This window comes from Amblyomma americanum, chromosome 7 (genome assembly GCF_052857255.1).
Source record: "Amblyomma americanum isolate KBUSLIRL-KWMA chromosome 7, ASM5285725v1, whole genome shotgun sequence".
NCBI classification, from domain to species: domain Eukaryota; kingdom Metazoa; phylum Arthropoda; class Arachnida; order Ixodida; family Ixodidae; genus Amblyomma; species Amblyomma americanum.
The window spans coordinates 172690236-172712442 of NC_135503.1; the positions used below are offsets into that span (position 1 = coordinate 172690236).

General features: G+C 43.5%; 1 protein-coding gene across 2 annotated transcripts; it reads left to right on the plus strand.

The window, feature by feature from the left end:
* The first annotated feature begins 966 nt into the window (after positions 1-966).
* Positions 967-20300, plus strand: LOC144096765 (uncharacterized). 2 transcript variants are annotated; one of them, XM_077629642.1, is made up of 6 exons: positions 967-1246; positions 2274-2396; positions 11621-13022; positions 14207-14364; positions 15637-15796; positions 20103-20300. In XM_077629642.1, the coding sequence occupies exons 3-5, from the start codon at positions 12816-12818 to the stop codon at positions 15695-15697; spliced, it is 426 nt and encodes a 141-aa protein (XP_077485768.1). In that variant the 5' UTR covers positions 967-1246; positions 2274-2396; positions 11621-12815; the 3' UTR covers positions 15698-15796; positions 20103-20300. The 2 variants fall into 2 exon arrangements, 1 of the variants encoding a protein (XP_077485768.1); XR_013306848.1 differs by lacking the exon at positions 11621-13022.
* The last annotated feature ends 1907 nt before the right edge of the window (positions 20301-22207 follow it).

A 22207-nucleotide genomic window follows, 5' to 3' on the forward strand; every position in this document is an offset into this window, starting at 1 on the left:
TAATTTAAGTTATATGTGCTTCAAAATGGCAAAGCGTATAGGTGGACGAATTCCGGCTGCCAGCAATAACTGAGACGGTCCGCTCTTCCGACCTATACTCTGGTACAAGTGGTTCTTGTCTGTTTTGTTGAGGGTCATTCCATAATTTTAAATTTTTTATTGTCCCTTGATGTTCGATTTAATGAGTTTTTGCAGTAATACACATTTTGTATAAAGCTACAATGGAACCTTTGAGATTAATTTTTTTTGGAAGTTGAGTAAGAGCCGCCGCGGTGGCTGAGTGGTTACAGCACTCGGCTACCGGCCGTTAAGACGCGGGTTCGATCCCGGCCGCGGCGATCGAATTTCGATGGAGGTGAAATTCTAGAGGCCTGTGTACTGTGCGATGTCAGTGCCCAGGTGGTCGAAATTTCCGGAGCCCTTCACTACGGCGTCTCTCAAAGCCTGAGTCGCTTTGGGACGTTTAAACCCGCAAAAACCAAAGCAAGTTGAGCAAAGCAGACTTGTTCTGCAGATCATATCTTTGCAGCATAAGCAGAAATACGGTTTAGGAGAAACTTGGTGCTGTGCTAAAAAATATGCAGTGAAAGCTCGTTAATCCGGTCTGCAAGAGACTAGAAAGAGAAAAGAAAAGCTTAGAAAACAACTTGTAAAGTTGTTCTGCAAGGAGCTGAAACATTGTCGCCAACTTTTGACATAAAAACTGCACGGCAATGATACAGGAAGGCGCGGAGCGCCTTAGTCTAAACTGCAATTTTGTAACAGTTTGCATTAATTATTTACCATGAGGTTAATAGCCACGCTAATAGCCCCGCGCCAGCGCGAAGCATGCTTCCCAACGCCGTTCCAATCCAGCGCGCTGGCTGCCAGGTCACGTGGCAGGACGCAGCAAACCCTCCTCTCCTCCTCTCCCTCGGTGCATTCCGGAGTGATATCCGGCTAGGCCTTACGCCGCTCCGTGCCGTTGTCCGTGCTGCTGTTGTTCGTGTGCTGTTTGTGTGATTTCATTATCGTTCCTTCAAACTTCCGTTTGGGTTTCATGCTTATCGTAGCTTGAGGCTCGTGTCAGCAATGCAGCCGTTCGCGTACTTCGTGAAAAAGTGACCACGCCGAGAAGCATGGAGTCGTTTCATATTGACAACACGTTCGACTTCAACCATAGCAGCCGCGAGGCAGGAGAAGAAAGCGGTTCCAATGCACGACCGGAAGCCGGCCGTGCTGCAATGCGTCGAGTCTTCATTTTCAGGTGAGACCCATAGTGTAGCGCAAGAGTGCCTGCAATTTGCGACCGCGAAAATAAACGAACGAGCGCAAAGGTGAGAAGAAGCGGTAGGGACGAGGCTCTGTCAGCTCTGTCCTGTTCGTTTCCCTTCGTCATTGCGCGTGAGTCACTGGTTGTTTCCGGGGCAGCAAATTGCATTCCGCATCGAATCATCGACCTGCTTGTCTGTCAGTGTTCACAGTGTATGCGTTGCGACGCGAGCGCCGAGGTGTATGCATAGATGCGTTTGCTGAGTGGCAGGCCCGCGTAGGAGTCCTAAATGTAAATGTGGAAATTGTATACCGCCCAGCAAGGCGCGTGACTATGTTTTTGGCTTTCCTTAAGGCGGTTGCCCGACTTCCTGCTCATTATTAGACGTGGGACGTGATCGTGCAGTGCCTGCACGCGTGTTTTTGACGCCAGTATTGGCCCGTTGCAGACTGCCGATAGCGTGGGCCGCTCGGTCTGTTTAGCGTTGTGTTATTCGCTACGCGTATGTGCGTCTTTACAATGATCTGATGTGGCGTCTTAAAGTTATAACACACCTATACGAGCCGATTACACCAGCTGTCAAGGTCAGAGTGGGAGGGGTGTGACGCGTCAAGGCATGCAAGCGATTGAGTGAATTAAGCGACGCGTCACTGCGATACCCCAACAAACAGGGAGCTGCCTGCTCGATCACTTTTGTAACATTGGTAACGTTGCCTGCAGCGGTAAAGACCTTTTAGTTGCAGGCGGCCGTGAATAGAAATCATTGCTTAGTGTTGACGAAGAAGTAGCCCTAGAAAAAGAGCGCTTTGTAGCCCTTTCAAATTAAGGGGCTTTGAATAACCTAAGTAGTACAGAGCTTATCATAAAAACTAGTGTGAGCAAGTGGCGTCATGTATTTGAAGTTTGGCTGTTTGAACATTTTCTTGTGGTTGTGTGAAATGCCACCAATGCAAAAAATTATCAGGAAGTGCCAGACGTTGTGCGTGCAAAATACACAGCTGGAAATTATAATATTATGCAGGTAAAGTGCCTTCTCTTAAGTAGTGAAGAGGTCCGAAAAGAGATTCATCGGAGAGGATGTCTCCACTGTCCAGATTTGGGCTGTTCTTGTCTGTGCCCATTCAGCGTACATTGCAGAGCACAAGTATGTATCAAGTTTTTTAAGATCTGTTTTTTTTTTCACCTCTGTGTTGAGATCAGTGTGTTCCAATGTCTGCTTTGGACCAGAACGTTGATTGCGTGTATTGGCATTCCCTTATTCAAAATAACGTGTGTGTCTTTTCTCAATAGGTCATCATCAGATAGTGCCAGTTTCATGCTAAGAAACAAGCAGTGCTTAAATACAGGGGGTCTCGGCTGGCCTCAGAACCCTTACAAACTAATGAGGAATCTGAGACTCCCCGTACTAGAATTTAGGGAGTGTATGAATCCGAAGCAAGCAACCAATTTTCTTTTTCTTGTTAGTGATGGTTGGAACATTTCTATGTACAAACGTTATGTACAAACATCTTGTCCACCTTTCCTGTGATTGTCGCTTATTTTGCACTAACGTTTGTACATAGAACTATGCAACAACAAGCCCAGCAACAAGTGTTACTTGGAACATTTCTCCTGTCATTTTTAAAATTTCGTGGTGATTTTTAGCAAGAATCATTGACACGTTTTCTTATAGCCGAGACGAAAAAAATGCAAAGTTGACAGCACAACACACAGGGTAGAAGAAAAAGGGAAACCCGCACCCTCATACCACGATTGAGTCCAGAGCTGGCTGCTCAGCTGCAATGCTACACAGCAACAACGAGAACACTGGAATAGCCTCAGCTCAGCCACTTTCTCTCTCTCCCTCTCTACTTCCCTCCTCACCTTTTCTCGAGTCACTAGAGACCCCTTTCAATGCAGTCAGGCTTTAAAAAACACCAATATGAAGTAATGAGCTACACGGCAGCATTCTAAGATGATATTACAGCTTGAGAACAATGCTTTTATCCTTTTTTCCTCTAGTACCCATCTCACGTGGCACCCCTCATAGACAATCATAGTAGAAGGATAACCATGTCAAGCTTCTGCAGTAATGCCGGTGTCACATGGCACTCCTCAAAGACTGGTCCAGGAAAGACGCCTTATTTCACTTGGTGAAAAGAATACGAACAATGTTATATAGTGCAGCTGTGAATGCACCTCAAAGATGAAACAATAATTGTACTTGACAGCTTCTCTTGTAAGCTTCTCTTCTGTGGCCCCCTCACTGTATAACAAAAGTAAGAACAGTGCTAATTTTTGCACAAACCACAGAAAAAAAAACAGACAGTACAGCGCCCGTCATGTCTGTCCTTTCTGTGTTGTTTGTGTAAAAATTAGCACTGTTTTTATTTTTGTTGCACAATGTTACAGCAACTAGTCCAGCAAGAGGTACTGTTAAATGAACTTATTCACTGTAGTTGCAATATATTTACTGCCTCTAGATCTGAGTGAAAAGTAAGCACCGTCTACAGCAAACTACTTCTGTGTAGAAAAACGTTAAAAGTGCTAAATGAAGAAATGTGAATGTTCATCATAAATTGTTACCACAGTGATCATCTTGGTGAGTTTTGATTTTTTTGCCATTTCACTTGCGTGGTGATGACACTGTGCGAGTTCAGTGAATATACTTGCTTTAATACACTTACAGGAAATTAGGAGCTTGTAGTTACCTGTTTGACTCAGCCTTTCGGCATGCTTACTTATATCTTCAAAGCTTCAAAGCTTCAAAGAAACTGTATATACTATGGACACCAGATGTTTGCTTCCGTCTTCTTTCAAATGTCTTAGACATTAATGTACGTGGACCACCCCGTGATATTTCCTCTATGACTGGCAAATAATTTATAATTGTCTTTCTCCTTGTTGTTTCAGTATTATCAACCGAACGATTACAGCGACGCGTAGTTAGTTTTCAGGTCATGTCAAAAGCAAGAAAACTGGCAATATAATGGCTGGTATAGCATTTGTTGTCATTCCAGTTTTTGAAACAGGCAGTTTTAGGTGTTGTAGTGAATTCAAATTGTATATCCACATTTATATTGCAGCCTTTTCTATGCCTCAGCAGGCCTAAATGTCAACTAGGCATCACAGCCATCATTTAGCTGATCAAGCCTAAACAACATCAGGGAAAGAATTGGTATTATAATTTTTTAAATGGTAGGCAAATACCACTTGGGGATTCATGTATTCTAATGTCTAATGCTGCATTTAAAAAAAATATGTGATCAAAATTACGTGTTTATAGTCCTTGAAACTAATCTTTTAGGTGTTGTATATTTCACTGTTTTAAATTTGCAGAGGTAGCAGTGTTTAGTACTGCTAACCTTCTTTTTGTTGTTCTCTTTTCATTCATTGGTTGGGCCCTGTTGTCCTGTGTTGTGTGTTGTGTAATCGCATAGTGCATCCCTTCTTTTTTGTCTGTGCATCACTTCTGTTCAGTGTTTTTTTTGTGACGGGCTTCATGACAGCCGGCAGCTTTCCTTTCATTTTTGCCTTCTCCTCTGACGGTGCTCATGGTACTAGACAAAATATAGTTCACTGAAAGGCTGAATTCTAAATTGTACAGCATCATTAGGTGCCCTCTTTCTTTTTAGCACATGCGATTAATGGGGATGCCTACTGTTGCCAAGAATCTTACATTGACACAAATTTGTTTCACAAGTGCAGGGCGTGCTTTGCACTCATGTAGAGTTCGTGCATTTACAGTGTATAGTTTGTACATGGTCTCTTAGTTGGTGACTGACACAGGGGCCTTATTGGCTGACTTTTGTATTATTATGCGGGTCAGAAGTCGTTTTTCTCACTGCTGATGAGCTTTACAGGAGCTTCTTATGCCTTCTTCAACAGTCATGTCTTTTTTATTGCTTTAGTTAGGATACTGAGGCTCAAATGAGCGAGCATCTGGGGCCAAAATACCAGTATAACTTCGTACCGTATGCCAGCATTCTTTACGGTGTGCATAACTGTCCAAGTAAGAAATAATTTCAGGTCTCTGTGGTCCTTCATTTGCTTTTTCTTTTCAGCCTTTTAACCAGGTGTCAGATTTTGGAGGATAGTTTGTCACAGTCTTCATCATTGAAGTAGGTAGCAAAATGTACCAGCCGTGACAACTGGTCATTATAACTAAGCACGCCACCCTCCCTTTATGAGCACACCAAAGCTGAGATCTGATGGCAACTTTGATGAGTATTGGCACCTGAAGTTGTCTTTTTGCAAGCATATTGTTACGGACACGCTTTAAGATTTCCTTAAGCTACTGGGTTCAAATCATGCTTTTGCTTGCTGTCAAACTCGCTCAACGGCACTTTCATTGTGAAAATTAGTACACTTGGAAAAGGCAGCCAGGTCCTTCATTGAATGTGATTGGTTCACACCAGAATCCTGCTCCTGCAGCAAATCATATGGGTCATATGGGAGGTTGTGTTCAAACGTAATGAAGCATGGAAATGAAAATGATGCAGTTATTACCATTTTGTAGCCCTTGACCAATTTCTGTCTTTTAAAGGCACTGTACTAAAAAGGTGAAGTGCACCGGAGCCACTGGAAACCTTTTGTGTGAAGAAAAGGCATATTGACTATGCTCATGACAATTTGATGATTGTGCAAAATTTCAAAATGACCATTTTCCTACTTCTTTATGAACATGTTCTCTCTAGTGTAACATAAGGTGTAATGACAGAACTTGTCTCTAATTTTTCTTTGCACTTCAGCTTTTTTCTATTTATGTTTTGTATTTCTTAGCATTAACACCACATGCCATGCACTCCTGTATTACTTTGTATAAGGAAACAGTGGCAAGCCCAGTGTCTCTGCATGTGGGTCTCTCGTTGAACACTATTCTAAGGCACTAAGTTGTGTGCCTTGGACTATATCAATAGCTCATGCGCTTCTAGCTCAAAAAATGTAAGTAGTATTTCGTTAAATTTTGACAAGAAAATTGATAACTAGGCAGCATGTTGAGGACACATTAGATTTACGGCAGGTCAATCGGCATTAGTGCCTTGCTCGACAAGGGCATGGGCAAGAACTGTAATTAGAAAAGTGCTCTTAGCAGTCACTGCGAAGCTGCCGCGGTTGCTGAGTGGTTACGGCACTCGGCTGCTGGCCCGAAAGACGAGGATTTGATCACTGCCACGGCGGTCGAATTTCGATGAAGGCAGAATTCTTGAGCCCCGTGTACTATGTGATGTCAGTGCACTCTAAAGAACCCTAGGCGGTCGAAATTTCTGGAGCCCTTCATTACGCCGTCTCTCATAGCCTGAGTCGCTTTGGGACGTTAAACCCATATAAGCCAAACCGTAAACCGAACCAGTCACTGTGTGTCGATTTAAACACTGGCAGTGCTCCTTTTATTTTTATTTTCAGTATTTGCTACCACACATACTAATCTGCGATTTTCAACAGTGAAGAATCTAATGTAGGTTTTGAATGTGTGCAAGTGTGCATGTACTGTGCAGTGAACTGCACCAGAGGCTCAGGATGTGTCATCATCATCATCATCAGCCTTACTACACCCACTGCAGGTCAAAGGCCTCTCCCATGTCTCTCCAATTAACCCTATCCTTTGCCAGCTGCATCCACCCTTTGCCTGCAAACTTCTTAATCTCCTCCGCCCACCTAACCTTCTGCCGCCCTTTGCTACGCTTACTTTCTCTTGGAATCCACTCCGTTACCCTTAAGGACCAGCGGTTATCTTACCTTCGCATTACATGCCCTGCCCAAGCCCATTTCTTTCTCTTGATATCGACTAGGATGTCATTAACCCGTGTTTGTTCCCTCACACACTCTGCCCGCTTCCGATCTCTTAACGTTACACCTATCATTTTTCTTTCCATGGTTCGCTGCGTTGTCCTCAACTTAAGCTGAACTCTTTTCGTTAGCCTCCACGTTTTGACATTTTCAGAAGCGCTAAAACACCGAGGACGCAGAGGGAACAGACAGGGACGAGCGCTACTTCCAACTGTTTATTTCGTAAAACCGCGAGTGCTTTAAACAGTTCTCGAACGCTTTTATGACACGGCAGTAAACTACACGTGCGAGAATACACAGTATAGCTACCGAGACTAAAAGAACCAAGGAGATAAGTGCACGATTACGTTGATACCCTGAAGAAGGCAAGTTCTTTTTTTGACAATGAAATGGACGGTGAGCTTACACAAGTGCTACCCAGTGATGCAATGTTCTGTGCTTCTATAATCTCTCGGGTTAGTTGATCACGACTACGTCCGATGATGTGGCACTGATTTAACAATGGAGCACAATTGCGGCACTTACTGCAGTGAATGGCTAGGTTGCTTCCGAAGGAATTTTTAACATTGTTGTTGTGCTGGCGTAGCCGGTCATTGACACAACAGCCCGTTTGCCCGACATACTTTTTGCCACAAGATAGAGGGATGCAGTACACAACACAGTCTACACAGTCCACGTACGCTGTTTGGTGTTTGATACCACATAATTGTTTGACAGAAGAGTAGGGTTTCGTCAGCTTGCAAAGCTTGTTTAGCTTGTTAGGGGCCGTGAAAACAACTCTAACATCTGCTTTCTGCGCTGCCTTTTTTAGGTTGTGTGAAACAGTGTGTACGTAAGGGAGCACAACAACTTTTATTCTCTCACTAGACTTCTTTGCGATTTCGTCGCGACCGTTCAGGTTCCTAAGGACGCGTTCTGCTACCGAGATCTGAAGTGGAACCGGGTAACCAGCGGCGGATAACCGGTTCACTTGTTTATGAAAACTTCAGGCCTTCAGGCCTTTTCAATCGATGTTGAAGACTTATACTACTCACTGCCACATGCTTCTTTACTAGAATATGTTCAAGACAGCATCGACCACTTCGGTGTTGTCCCCTTCCAAAATGATGCCGGGGTTTCATGTAGTGGCTTTCTTGAACTTTTGCAGTTTTACCTGAAAAATACTTTTATTTCCTGGAACAACCAACCCTTCCTACAAAAGGAAGGTGTATGCATAGGCTTCTGTATAGCACCGGTGATCAGCGATCTGTTTTTAAGCTACCATGACAGAGCCCTCCAGCGGTACCTGGAGGGGTCAAATGTTTTTAAGGTGTTTAGATTTGTGGATGATTTTTTAGTTTTTATTGACTGTGACCAGATATCCCTTCAACACGAAGCTAGCCAGACTTTAGTAGCCTTCCAGATAAATCTCAGCCCACTAAAACTAACCCATGAACTACCATCTGGCGGGGAAATCCGCTTCCTCAATATAAACTTCTCACTCACCGACAACCACGTTTGCTGGAGCTACGAACCTCGCGGCAATAAACCCCTCTTAGCTTTCCGCTCCGCCCACTCTAAGCTGGTTAAGCGAGCAGTGATTGCACTTTGTTTCAGGAATGCATTGATGAAATCTTGCCATCACTGCATGCCCCGTAGTTTTCATAAACAAGTGAACCGGTTATCCGCCGCCGGTTACCCGGTTCCACTTCAGATCTCGGTAGCAGAACGCGTCCTTAGGAACCTGAACGGTCGCGACGAAATCGCAAATAAGTCTAGTGAGAGAAAAAAGGTTGCTGTGCTCCCTTACGTGCACACTGTTTCACACAACCTAAAAAAGGTAGCGCATAAAGCAGATGTTAGAGTTGTTTTCACGGCCCCTAACAAGCTAAACAAGCTTTGCAAGCTGACGAAACCCTACTCTTCTGTCAAACAATTATGTGGTATCAAACACCAAACAGCGTACGTGGACTGTGTAGACTGTGTTGTGTACTGCATCCCTCTATCTTGTGGCAAAAAGTATGTCGGGCAAACGGGCTGTTGTGTCAATGACCGGCTACGCCAGCACAACAACAATATTAAAAATTCCTTCGGAAGCAACCTAGCCATTCACTGCAGTAAGTGCCGCAATTGTGCTCCATTGTTAAATTAGTGCCACATCATCGGACGTAGTCGTGATCAACTAACCCGAGAGATTATAGAAGCACAGAACATTGCATCACTCGGTAGCACTTGTGTAAGCTCACCGTCCATTTCATTGTCAAAAAAAGAACTTGCCTTCCTCAGGGTATCAACGTAATCGTGCACTTATCTCCTTGGTTCTTTTAGTCTCGGTAGCTATACTGTGTATTCTCGCACGTGTAGTTTACTGCCGTGTCATAAAAGCGTTCGAGAACTGTTTAAAGCACTTGCGGGTTTACGAAATAAACAGTTGGAAGTAGCGCTCGTCCCTGTCTGTTCCCTCTGCGTCCTCGGTGTTTTAGCGCTTCTGAAAATGTCAAATCTGCACCAACTAGCCCGATCCGCTACCCTTCTGAACCTCCACGTTTCTGCCCCGTAGGTGAGTACCGGTAAGATTATGCTGTTGAACACTTTCCTCTTGAGGGAAATTGGTAAACTGATCCTCATGATCTGCGAGAATTTGCCATATGTGCTCCACCCCATTCTTATCCTTCTAGTTATCTCTCTCTCATGATCCGGATCAGCTGTCACTATCTGCCCTAAATAGACGTATTCCGTCACAATTTCTAGGCTCTCGCTGCCAATTGTGAACTGTTGTTCCCTTGCTAGGCTGTTGAACATTACCTTGGTTTTCTACATGTTAATTTTTAGACCCATCGGTCTGCTCTGTCTGTCTAACTTATTGATCATGATTTGCAATTCACCTCCTGAATAACTCAGCAAGGCAATGTCATCAGCAAATCGCAGATTATTTAGGTATTCTTTATTTATTCTTATTCCCAACTGTTCTTAATAAAGGCCTCGAAATACCTCCTGCAAACATGCGGTGAACAGCATCGGCGAGATCGTGTCTCCTTGCCTGACGCCCTTCCTTATTGGAATTTTATTGCTGACTTTATGGAGGACTATAGTAGATGTGCAGTTGCTATATATATCTTCCAGTATTTTGACATAAGGCTCTTCTACCCCCTGATTACGCAATGCCTGTATGACTGCTGAGGTTTCCACTGAGTCGAATGCTTTCTCGTAATCAATGAAAGCTATATATAGAGGTTGGTTATATTCTGCGCATTTCTCTATCACCTGATTGATAGTGTGAATATGATCTATAGTGGGATATCCTTTACGAAAGCCTGCCTGATCATTTGGTTGATTAAAGTCTAACGTTGCCCGGCCTCTATTAGCGATTACCTTGGTAAATACTTTGTAGGCAACGGATAGTAAGCTGATCGGCCTGTAATTTTTCAAGTCCTTGGTGTCTCCCTTCTTCTGAATTCAGATAATGTTTGCATTCTTCCAAGCTTCTGGTACAGTCGAGGTCATAAGGTATTGCGTATACAGGGTGGCTTGTTTTTCTAGCACGATGTCCCCTCCATCCTTCAACAGATCTGCTGTTACCTGATCCTCCCCAGCTGCTTTTCCCCTTTTCATTGCTTCTAAGGCTTTCTTTACTTCATCTTCCGTTACTGGCGGGATGACGCATTGCTGTGCACTGCTGTCTTTCTCATTAACGCTCTCATTACATTGGCTACTGTACAGGTCTGTGTAGAACTCTTCGGCTACGTTAACTATCTTATCCATATTGCTAATGACATTGCCCTGCTTGTCTCTTAATGCATAGATCTGGTTTTTACCTATGCCTAGTTTCCTCTTCACTGTTTTTAGGCTACCTTCGTTTTTTATGGCATGCTCGATTCTCACCATATTAAACTTCCTTATGTCGGCTACCTTGCGCTTATTTATTAACTTTGACAGCTCCGTTCGTTCTATTCTATCGGTAGGGTTAGATGCCCTCATGTTTTGGCTCTTCTTAATCAGATCTTTCGTCACCTGAGATAGCTTCCCGGTATCCTTTCGAACTGCCCTACCGCCTACTTCTACTGCGCACTCCGTAATTATTGATGCCAGATTATCGTGCATTGAATGAACAACAAGATCATCTTCCTCAGTTAAAGCCGAATATCTGTTTTGCAGCGCTATCCTAAACTCCTGTGCTTTCCCTCTTACGGCTAACTCGTTAATGGTGTTCTTCTTCACTAGCTTCTTCCGTTCCCTCTTCAAGTCTAAGCTAAGTCTAGACCTTACCATTCTGTGGTCGCTGCAACGCACCTTTCCGAGGGCGGCCACATCCTGAATGATGCCAGGTTTAGCGCATAGTATGAAGTCGATTTCATTTTTAATCTCACCATTGGGGCTCTTCCATGTCCACTTCCAGTTTTCTCGTTTGCGGAAGAATTAGGTATTCATGATCCGTAAATTATTTCCATCTGCGAATTCGACTAATAACTCTTCCCTGCCCTGCTATTTCTGGAGCCTATCCCATAGTCACCTACCGCGTGGTCGTCAGCCTGCTTCTTGCCCACCTTCGCATTGATGTCGCCCATCAGTACAGTGTACTGCGATTTTACTTTATTCATTGCTGATTCTACGTCCTCATAGAAACTTTCAACGGTCTGGACATCACGGCTGGATGTGGGTGCGTATGTCTGCATCACTTTCAGCTTGTACCTCCTATTCAGCCTAATTACTATATATGCTACCCTCTCGTTAATAATGTAGAACTCCTCTACGTTGCTAGCTATATCCTTATTAATGAGGAATCCCACACCTAGTTCTCGTCTATCCTCCACCCGCGGTAGCACAGTATGTGTCCGTCCTTTAGTACTGTATACGCCACACCTTTCCTCCTAACTTCGCTAAGCCCTATCACATCCCATTTAATTCCCGCTAGTTCCTCAAACAGCACTGCTAGGCTAGCCTCACTAGCTAAAGTTCTAACGTTAAACGTCGCCAGGTTCAGATTCCAATGGCGGCCTGTCCGGAGTCAGAGATTCTTAGCACCCTCCGCTGCGTCACAGGTCTGAGCGCCGCCGTGGTCAGTTGCTCCGCAGCCGCTGTGGACTGAGGGCCGAGGGTTAATTGGTTTGATCATAGAAGGTTGTGGCCAAGTACTACACCAGGGTGGCCAAATCCTGCTCTGGTGAGAGAGTGCGTTGTCGGTTCTGGTCACCGAGATCAGGCCGCACTCCAGGCCTGGTTATGCAATTCCATTGACACGCGAATTTTTTTTTCTAAACCCGGTGGAGAATTGCGCGGCACCAGGATTTGAACCCCGATCCTCTTGCACGCGATGCGGATGTTCTACCTCTACGCCATCGCTGCATCCCTAAAAATTGGGGCACCCTATCGGTTCGGGGGATAGCGAAATAGCGGGACGTCAGTGCGCATGCGCAGAACAACAACCCGAGGGGTGTCTTGCGCCTGTGCACTGGCGCCCCGGTATTCCCTTATCCCCCTGGCCGATAGGGTCCCCCTATCCAATAGCCCTCTATTGCGAAGTGAGGGGCCCCGTCATGCTGGCACGGACTCCTTCCTGACCTTGCGATCGCAGCTTCTTATTTCCGCTGCAGAGTTCCTCAGTTACTTCCCCAGTGCTGCGCTGATGATGAGTGAGCGTTTCCTTATGGTTTGCAGAAAGCGTGCTGTTCAAATTCCCACTCATGGCGTGTCGTGGTGTCTGTAGAGACGCGTTCGCCAGCCTTCAGCAGGCGAAAAGCGGGCGACGAGGCGCGCAGCAAAAGATTTCTGAATAGCGCTCTCTCTGGTCTGGTCGAGAAGGCCTGCAGCTTCCACAATGCTGCGGGTTAAAGCCGAAATGGAGCACAACTCCTGGACCTGCCGGGGCCCGGACTGTTCCCGAACAGGTGTTCACTGCGAGGCGCATGGGCAACAGGCGAGAGACCAACTCACATTCGTCCTTGTCCTTGGCGGTGACAGTGATGACAGTGTGCTGCACATCCTCGTCCTCGTTGACTTCAGCCTCGTAGAGCGCCTGGCCGAAGTACGGCGGGTTGTCGTTCTTGTCGCCGATCTCAATGCGGATGTACTTGGTTACTATAGCAAGCTATACCTTAACAAAACTGATGTGCGCTCAGGCAGCTTTGGTTTCAATGCATTCAGCAGGAAAAATAATCTGCCAACTTTTTTTGCACATCTGTTGGGGTTTTACCGGTGCCAGAGTTCAGAGTATCTTGTTTAAGGTTTCCTTTCGAATCATTAACATTCCACCCTTGTCATTTTGTATGCGGCATTCAGCTGAAAATAAATTTCAGCAGTCGGCTTTTTATGATTTGCTGCCACTTTTTTGGAAGAAATGAAGAGGAATGGTCTTCTAAATAGATGCAGCCAGCCATGCAGTGCTTTACAGTTCTGCACCCTGTGCGCATAGTCTCAATACATGGATTTTGTCACCCTGAAATATACTTGCATCAAATATTTTTTTTTGTTGAACTACATCTTATCTCCTTTTTGTGCCCATCTTTATGGGCATCTTGAAATCATTTATCTAATTCCTTAATTCCTCTTATTTTTTGTTTTCTGCAGAAGTAGAATTTTCATATCGATTTATTTCTCTAGGTTGCCAAGTATTAGTATCTCTGAGCCTGGTCATGAATCAAATTACCGGAGCTACTAGAGTGCTGTTGATTGTCTCAGAAAGCGTGACTTTGTGTTAGAAGGACTGTCATGCTCAATATCAGCTGCAACACCAAAATATGATAGGAATTCAGATTAGGATGCAGGCATACCCAGCTGTGTTGTAAATATGTGCAGTTAGTTATGAATACAAAAGAAAAGCATTTAACGCAAGAATTCGCACTTTCATTCACACAGCATGATGATGAACAGGGGCAAGGGAAGAGGCACCTCAAAGTGTTTTTCTGTGTGTTCCTCCGTGTCCGTGTTCATCATTGCACTGTGTGAATGAAAGTGTGAATTACTAGCTCATACAGACACTGATTTCAAGCAAATTAATGCAAGTGGGGTGCTTTATGTGAGTAGCATTGATTTACTATAAAGCAGAAGACAGTTGATTTACTGCACAGGCATTGCAAGTCGTATTGAATGTGTAGTATATGTTTGCACCACTGAGCTAAATTTATTAGCAGTATTTGCTGGTTGTCTTTGCACTGTGGTTATTATAGTGTATTTCAAACAAATTCTTGATTTTGTTCTGTTGTTCTTCAGGCATTGTGGCTACACAGCTGGAGTCAAGCTGCTATCAGGGAAATGCAACCTGTTCTACGTTTTTCAGAAAAGATGCACGATATGATCCTAGGTGCCTCCATCTTGACTATACTGCCAATTTGGTCTACCAATGAAGCTAAGGATGCTTTTGAGCAAATGTGAGCAATTTTTCTTTCTTTACGATACGTTCTTGCTCTTCGTCTTCGGCAAGAACAGAAATTCTGTGGTTATGTGCATGCTCCAGTGTACAAACGTGAAAAACTGGCACTGCGAGTGTGTGCCACACCATGCATCACTGCGTGCAGGTTCCATCTAATGAAATGCTCTTGTCATCAAGGCCGGCGCAGCGAGATTGGGGGATGTTAGTGCACCTGTCTCGACATCAGGAGTGCTTGCCGTTTGATACCATTTGGCTTGCATTTGCAGGCATCTCTTAATTTTTCTCAAAATAGTATGTCCAAACTAACAGAATCTCAACCAAGACATTCTACGGTACACAAACCACACCAAATCGAATGGTACACCGATCACACCAGGAAACACTAAACCAAAGCACACCAGAGCCGGTATCAGACAAGCGTGTCACAGCACAGAACACCAGACCAGAACACACTAAAGCACACCGCACTACACCACAACAGGACCCGTGTCTGAATATCCTGGTCTGGTCGGAACATCAGAAACGGTCACACCAGAACCCGTGTCTAAAAAAGAAAGTTTGGGGTAACACCAGAAACGGGCTGGTATTTTTTTCGACTGGGTATATGGCATTTCTTTCAATTGTGCCTATGAACTACAGGCAACGTATTGATTCCTTTTAATATAATTTTGATGCATAGTGTTTTTTTCAGCTGTTATTTACTTTGAGCCCTCTACATATAGTGAGTCCACTTCAGATTAAGTTGGCAGTTCGAAATTGCCAAATGCTGCGTTTGGATTTGTAGACCTGGAAGCTTCATTTTGTACAAGTGTATTTGAATGAGGATTTGCAGTAGATAATATCTAGCCTACTAGAAGAAATTAGCACAAGCATTAGCCTTGCTGTTCATAGTGGCAGCTGACGGTTATGTGCTTACATCACTCATGTAGCTTCAGACTACAATTTTGTCATGGTTCAAAGTAGCCTTAAAGCAATGGCTTCACTTTTTCCCCCTTACCTTATTGTTTGGGAAGCATATGCCATTGAGTCATGAATAAAAGGAAGTTAATATGAGGATGCAAAGATGGGCGTTTAGAAGACAACAGAGAATTCGGTTATCGTTAAGCTGAGTCACGCCACTGTGATCATAGGTTTGTTTGAGTCCTCTGTATGATCTTGTTCTGCATGCTTGCTTTTTTTTACTTGCACATGGTTTCTTTAAAACAGAGTTTTGTGAAAGATTCATTATATGGTTTTCATGGCATAGTTCACTTTGTACTATCTATTTCAGATCAAAAAGCTTGCACTCATTGGGAGTGAGACAGCTGATGAGGCTACAAAACTTATTATGAAGACTGTAGTGAAGACTCCTGTGGCTCTCAGGTACACTTTGAAGGGACGGGGCGAAAAAGAAGTATTTAAGAACGCTCGGCTGTAAAGCACAATCGTTGGTGAGTACACGTGAATCTTCAGAGGGTATAGCAACTCCTTTATCAATTACTGAGTAGCCATTAAAATTTAAAGGACTATAGGTACCAAATTTTTGCTTGTGTGTTTTCTTCTTTCAAGCCATGCGTTAGACATTCTATACCTGTACGACCACCAAAGAATTTAAAATTGAATTTCCTAGTGGTGGTCCAAAAGCACAAACACACACGGAACAAGTAAGAGACGAGACACACAAACCAGCACTGATCTTACAACTGATTTTTTTTAGGAAGAAGCACGTCATATATACACACACACACCAAAAAACAGCGCACATGCGCAATGTCAACAAGACTCCTGATGCTAGTAAAAGGTAAAAACCGCTTTAAAAGCAGGTGTGTATCTGCAGAACCGCTGCCCACTATGTAGCATATTGATTTCTCGAAGCGATAATGTAACAGATGGCGTACTCACGCCCCTACTACTTTCTTGATAATATGAAACGCCTCAGCTAATATTCTAGTGCGCTGGTCAGAATGAGTGAACAAGACATCAGTATCGTCAACGAACGGCGTACATTTGCACGCGAAACAATGATTAGCTAGGTTAGTTTCTTTCTTTATTAAAGAATTAGAGTGCTCCATCAGCCGCACGTTAACGCAGCGGCCTGTCTGGCCTATGTAGGTGAGGCCACAGGACTGAGGGATTTGATACAGTATGCCAGTCTTACAGGGAACATGTCTATTTTCATAATTTATGTTGCAAGCATTTCTTCTGTGCCCTTCATGCCTTCTTTAAACCTACGACCCCACTCTTTCTAGCTTGTTAGGTGCAGAGAACAGAAACTTTACCCCATGCTTGCTACCCACTCTTTTAATCCGGTGCGACAGTGTGTGAACATAAGGCATAACCACTACCTTTCTTCTCCATTTTTCCGAATCTTTTTCCAGCCCCGAGGTACTTGCAGACGATTTCAGTGCACGGAGGACTTTGTCTGCACTCCAAACGAGTACTGAGTTCGGGAAACCAGCTTCCCTACATCTGTCTGCCTGGGCTAAGAGACTGGGCATCATTTTATAAGATTTCTTTACTGCCATGCCTAAGCATCCCGCAACGGTGCAACTTTTTACAAGCTTTGAATGAAAGCACCTGTAATTCAAAAAGGGCTTTTCACTTCTAGGGGAATACAGCCAACAGACATGGTTATGTTTGAAAGACAATTTTAAATCAAGGAATTGCAAGAATGCATCTTGAGGGCCTTCATGTGTCAACGTCAGCCTCGACCCATTACGTGCAGAAAAACCAAGAACATTTGACACAAATTTGGGATTCACTGACCTAGCCAGCACCAGGTAATCGTACACGTAATGGAAAATGCATAAGTAACTGGCTAGATGAGTCTCAACTTTCATATCAACCCGGCTTAGATAAATGTTACTGAGAGTGGGAGCTACCTTGGCACCTATATACACATCCGGTTTTTGCATATAAAGTCGACAATCCTACTCAACAAGCTTGTTACTCAGGTAGTAAGATAACCAACCGTTCCAGAAAGGATCCTGCTGTGATTCCACACTCATTTTAGAACACGCATTCATTGTTGTCCTGCGTAATACATTGCTGAACTTGCTGGATTAGTTCAAAGTGTGGAAGAGAATAAAGGAAATCAACCACATCTGCGTTTAAACCATCATATAGTGCCGGGCTCTCATTTCGGAGGAAATCAGCTACTGCCTCAGAATTAGGTACGAGAAACGGATCCTTTGCGCGAAGTGACGACATGTTTGCAAAGATAGGTAGACACAACCAACTGCCAAGAATTCTGCTCAGAGACGACTGCCCGGTAAGGAATGTTTTAGGCTTGTGCGTCTTAGTACTAAAGAAAATTTCTAGCACCGAGTGTTCAGAGAAGGCGGTGACTACTTCGGAAGTTTTAAGTTAGAAGTTCTAGCAAAGAAAGGGAAGGAAGCTGAACGCTGTACTAGAAATTTTCTTTAGTGCTAAGATGGACAAGCCTAACGTTACTTTCCGGGCAAGCGTCTTTGAGCACAATTCTTGCCAGTTTGTGTCTACCTATCTTCGCAACCATTTGTCGTCAGTTCGCGTACAGTATCAGTTTCCCATATATAATTCTGAGGCAGTAGCTGATTTCCTCCGAAATGAGAGCCGGGCACTATGTGATGGTTTGAACGCAGATGTGGTTGACTTGTTTTATTCTCTTCCACACTTTGAACTAATCCAGTAGGTTCAGCAATGTATTACTGAGGACAACAATGAATGAGTGTGGAATTACAATAGGTTCCTTTCTGGAACGGTTGATTATCTTACTACCGGAGTAACACGCTTGTTGAATAGGATTGTCGACTTTATATGCAAAAATCGGATTTGTGCATAGGTGCCAAGGTAGCTCCCACTCTCATAACATTTATCTTAGCCGGGTTGATATGAAAGTTGAGCCTGATCTATTCGGTTATTGCATACGCATTTTCCGTTATGTGGACGATTACCTGGTGCTGGCTAGGTCCGTGAATCCCGAATTTGTGTCAAATGTTCTTGATGGTTTTGCACATAATGGGTCAGGGCTGGGGTTCACACATGAAGTCCATCAAGAAACAGTCTTGGAATTTCTTGATTTAAAATTGTCTTTCGAACACAACCATGTCTGTTGGCAGTATTCCACTAGGAGTGAAAAGCATCTTTTGAATTAAAGGTCTTTTCATTCAAAGCTTGTAAAAAGTGGCATCGTTACGGGATGCTTAGGCATAGCAGTAAAGAAATCTTATAAAATGATGCCCAGTCTCTTAGCCCAGGCAGACAGATGTAGGGAAGCTGGTTTCCCGGACTCAGTTCTCGTATCGAGTGCAGACAAAGTCCTTCGTGCGCTGAAATCGTCTGCAAGTACCTCGGGGCTGGAAAAGTATTCAGAAGAAGGGAGAAGAAAGGTAGTGGTTATGCCATATGTCCACACACTTTCGCACTGAATTAAAACACTGGGGAGCAAGTATGGAATAAAGGTTCTGTTCTCTGCACCTAACAAGCTAGAAAGAGTGGCGGCGGTTCAAAGAAGGCATGAAGGGCGCAGAAGAAATGCTTGCAACATAAATCATGAAAATAGATATGTTCCCTGTAAGACTGGCATAGTGTATCAAATCCCTGTCCTGTGGCCTACATAAGCCAGACTGGCCGCCATGTTAACGTGCAGCTCATAGAGCACGCTAATTAAAAAACTAACCTAGCTAGGCATTGTTTCACATGCAATTATACGCCGTTCTTTGACGATACTGATGTCTTGTTCACTCGTTCGGACCAGCGCACAAGAGAAGTAGCTGAGGCGTTTCATATATATGAAAAGTATGGGTGCGTGAATACGCCATCTGTTACATTATCGCTTCGAGAAATCAATATATTACATAGTGGGTAGTGGTTCTGCGGATACACACGTGCTTTTAAAGCGTTTTTTTTTGTTCTACTAGCACTAGGAGTCTTGTTGACACTGCCCATGTGCGCTATTTTTTCCTGTGTGTATATGACGTGCTTCTTCCTAATAAAAAATCAGTTGTAAGTTCAGCGCTGGTTTTTGTGTCTCGTCTCTTACATGGTCCGTGTATGCTTGCGCTTTTTTAACCACCACTATGCATCAAACCAACTAGCGCAATCTGCAGTTTTTCTACAATTTAATTTCTTCTTGACACTGTTTCGGCTTCATCAGTCGAACGATGACTGTGTCGTGTAGTTGATGCTAATGCAACAAGAGGAATAAAAAATTGGTTATATTATTGCTGACAGGTCATATTTTTGTCATTCCAGGTCTTGAATGTGTCTGGATTAAATTTTGTAGCAAATTAAAGCTACATATCAATGATTGTATTAGTTTTTCTTGTTGCATCATGGGACCAAAACATCAACTTGACGACAGTCTGCGTTCCGTCAATGAAACCAAAACAGCATGAGGGAAGAAATTCAATTATAAATTATTTAGCTGGGTTGAAGGTAAATACCACCTGGTAATCTATGTATTTTATTAACTAACACATCGTTTGACAGGAAAAAAAAGCACACAATAAATTTATGGTGTCTGTAGTCCTTTAATGGCTCATGCACCTTTCAGTTATTGTTATTATGGATATTTATGGTTATTATGGTTACGGATATTAATAGCAAAAGAAAATATGCTGATATTTCAAGCATTGCACATTGTAGCATTACATACAGTTATGAAGCATTTCCTGAAAGATGTGAATGTAATGCTGTGCAAAGTAATTTTTATCCACCATAATGTATATCAGTTTGATATGTTGTTTATTTGTTCACTTTACATATGCTGTGCAGCACAGAATCCCAACGGCCACCATGGAAGGCATCAACAACTGAGTGGCTGCGTTCCTGCAGGGGGCGAGAGACTGGGATGGCGGTTGGAAAGCACGAATGAAGGGTGTGGACCATTCACCCCGGTAATTGGGTCTTTGTAAGCAAGAATGCCCAAAATGTCTTGCAAAAACAAATCAATAAATAAGAAGCATTCTCTTACATTGTTTTCCAGTTGTAACATGTACACAGAAAACACTGATGAAGTGAAGAAAGCCTCTCTGGGTTGGCAAGGTGGGCCGCTATGGGAAGCCCGAGCCGGGCCCACGAGGGCCCGCAATTCAGAGCCCCATTTGTGCTACTGGGGATGGTACACAAAAAGAGTTGTATTTAATCCCCAACTTTATAAATACACACCCACCTCTTCTTGACATATCACAGCAATGTAAAGTGCTCAAAACGTTCAAAAATGCCTTCAAAGCGCACATACTGTCCAACTCAAAGCTTGAAACATACACGTTTTGAAAACCAACTAAACTTTATGTTGGATGTTATTTTTTGCTATTGCATTAGCACTTGCATAATGTTGCAATCCTTTGTACATTTCTGTGCACTGTACGGGTGACCGGGCCTTCGTCAGGCAGCGAGCATTTGCCTTTTGCTCTGTCATCCTAGACCGTCTGTGTCTGAGAGAATGTTACAAATAAAAATAAAGCTATTAGCGACCATTTTATTACTCTATTGAACATATGATGCAAGTCAGTGGTGCTAAAGGCACAAAGCTATGCTGGGAGGTGCTAAGAGCTAATACCAGGAATCACGCCTTCAAGAAATATTGTTAATATACAGGTTCCTGAATGAAATAAAGTTGTTATTAGGAGGATTCCGAGGAAGGCATTTTAGCTAAATGCCATTTGCCCGAATAGGCCTTTTATAAATCAGTTTAGATTGTAAATAATCGGACTTTGAGACCATGCTGTTCATGCTGTATTGCAAAAGTAGTTGCATACAAGTAGTTTGTATTCTACACCCCAAGTTTTATGGTGGGTCTGTACTGCACAATTTTACTGAGGGTAGTGAAAATTATGTGCTATAAAACAAAAAAGTCCTTATGAAAGTGGCAAATAATACTGTTTTTTTTTAAAAAGAAGAAACAAGTTACAAAGCTCCTCCTGCAATGTTTTAACTTCACGCTTATAGTTGTTTGAAAATATCAATCTCTGACTTGCAGTGATCGAAATGTCAAAAAATTACATTTGCATTGTAACAGTGGAAATTGTCTCTTATCGGACGAATGACTTTTCAAAAGCCTGCGTTTCATGGCAGCAGTCAGGTAACCCCGATAAAAGAAACCAGTCATGATACACAACCAAGCCCCTGTAGCCAGATAATGACACATTTTCAACTAGGTCCTCATGATGTAATATTAAATAAGTGTTAAACAATACAAAACTCTTGATTTCCTTCATGACTTATCGCTTGTGTGTACATACAAAGATAACAGTTCAAGATGTGGTTATCTGCATATTGTAAGCGCTTACTCGAAAGGCAACTCACCATAAAAGGTGTGCATGGTAGAGAAAGAGTAGGCCGATGGTTTCTCGACACTCACAATGTGAACAAGAGTGGGGAAAGCCTCAGGGTGCGTTCCCACGTTTCGACAAGAGCACTATTTTTCGTCTGCGGTCGACATTTGCAGAGGAATCTGAGAATCTCTGAAGCACAGGGCTGTCCACTCTTAGTGCGAACATGCAAGCGCACGACCGTGCTCTTTTGACGGCCACTGCGTCCGACATTGCCGCAAATTGAAGCGAAGTGACAAATGACACGAAGCATAGCATTCAGGTCCATCTCTTCCTGCGCCAATTTGCAGCGATGAGTGGCTGCAACGAACGCCGTGGACCTCTAAAGAGTGCGGCCACGCGCTCGTATGTTTGCGCTAAATGTGGCCAGCCCGGTACATTCCGGGACTGACCTAAAGAAAACCTTAGCGAATCGCCGGCAATAATGAACGATTTGCCAGACGAAGACATGTCCACTTGTCGAAACGCCAGCAAGCAACCTGAGGCTTTTTCCTCTTATTCATTTTGTGAGGAGGAGGAGGAAAAACATTTATTCAGAGCACAAAA

Excerpts from the sequence above, each read along its gene's own strand:
- LOC144096765 (XM_077629642.1), top strand. The coding sequence starts at position 12,816 with ATGCTGCGGGTTAAAGCCGAAATGGAGCACAACTCCTGGACCTGCCGG. Across the intron at positions 13,023-14,206 it reads TCGTAGAGCGCCTGGCCGAA|GCATTGTGGCTACACAGCTG; the intron begins GTACGGCGGGTT and ends GTTGTTCTTCAG. Across the intron at positions 14,365-15,636 it reads AAGGATGCTTTTGAGCAAAT|ATCAAAAAGCTTGCACTCAT; the intron begins GTGAGCAATTTT and ends TATCTATTTCAG.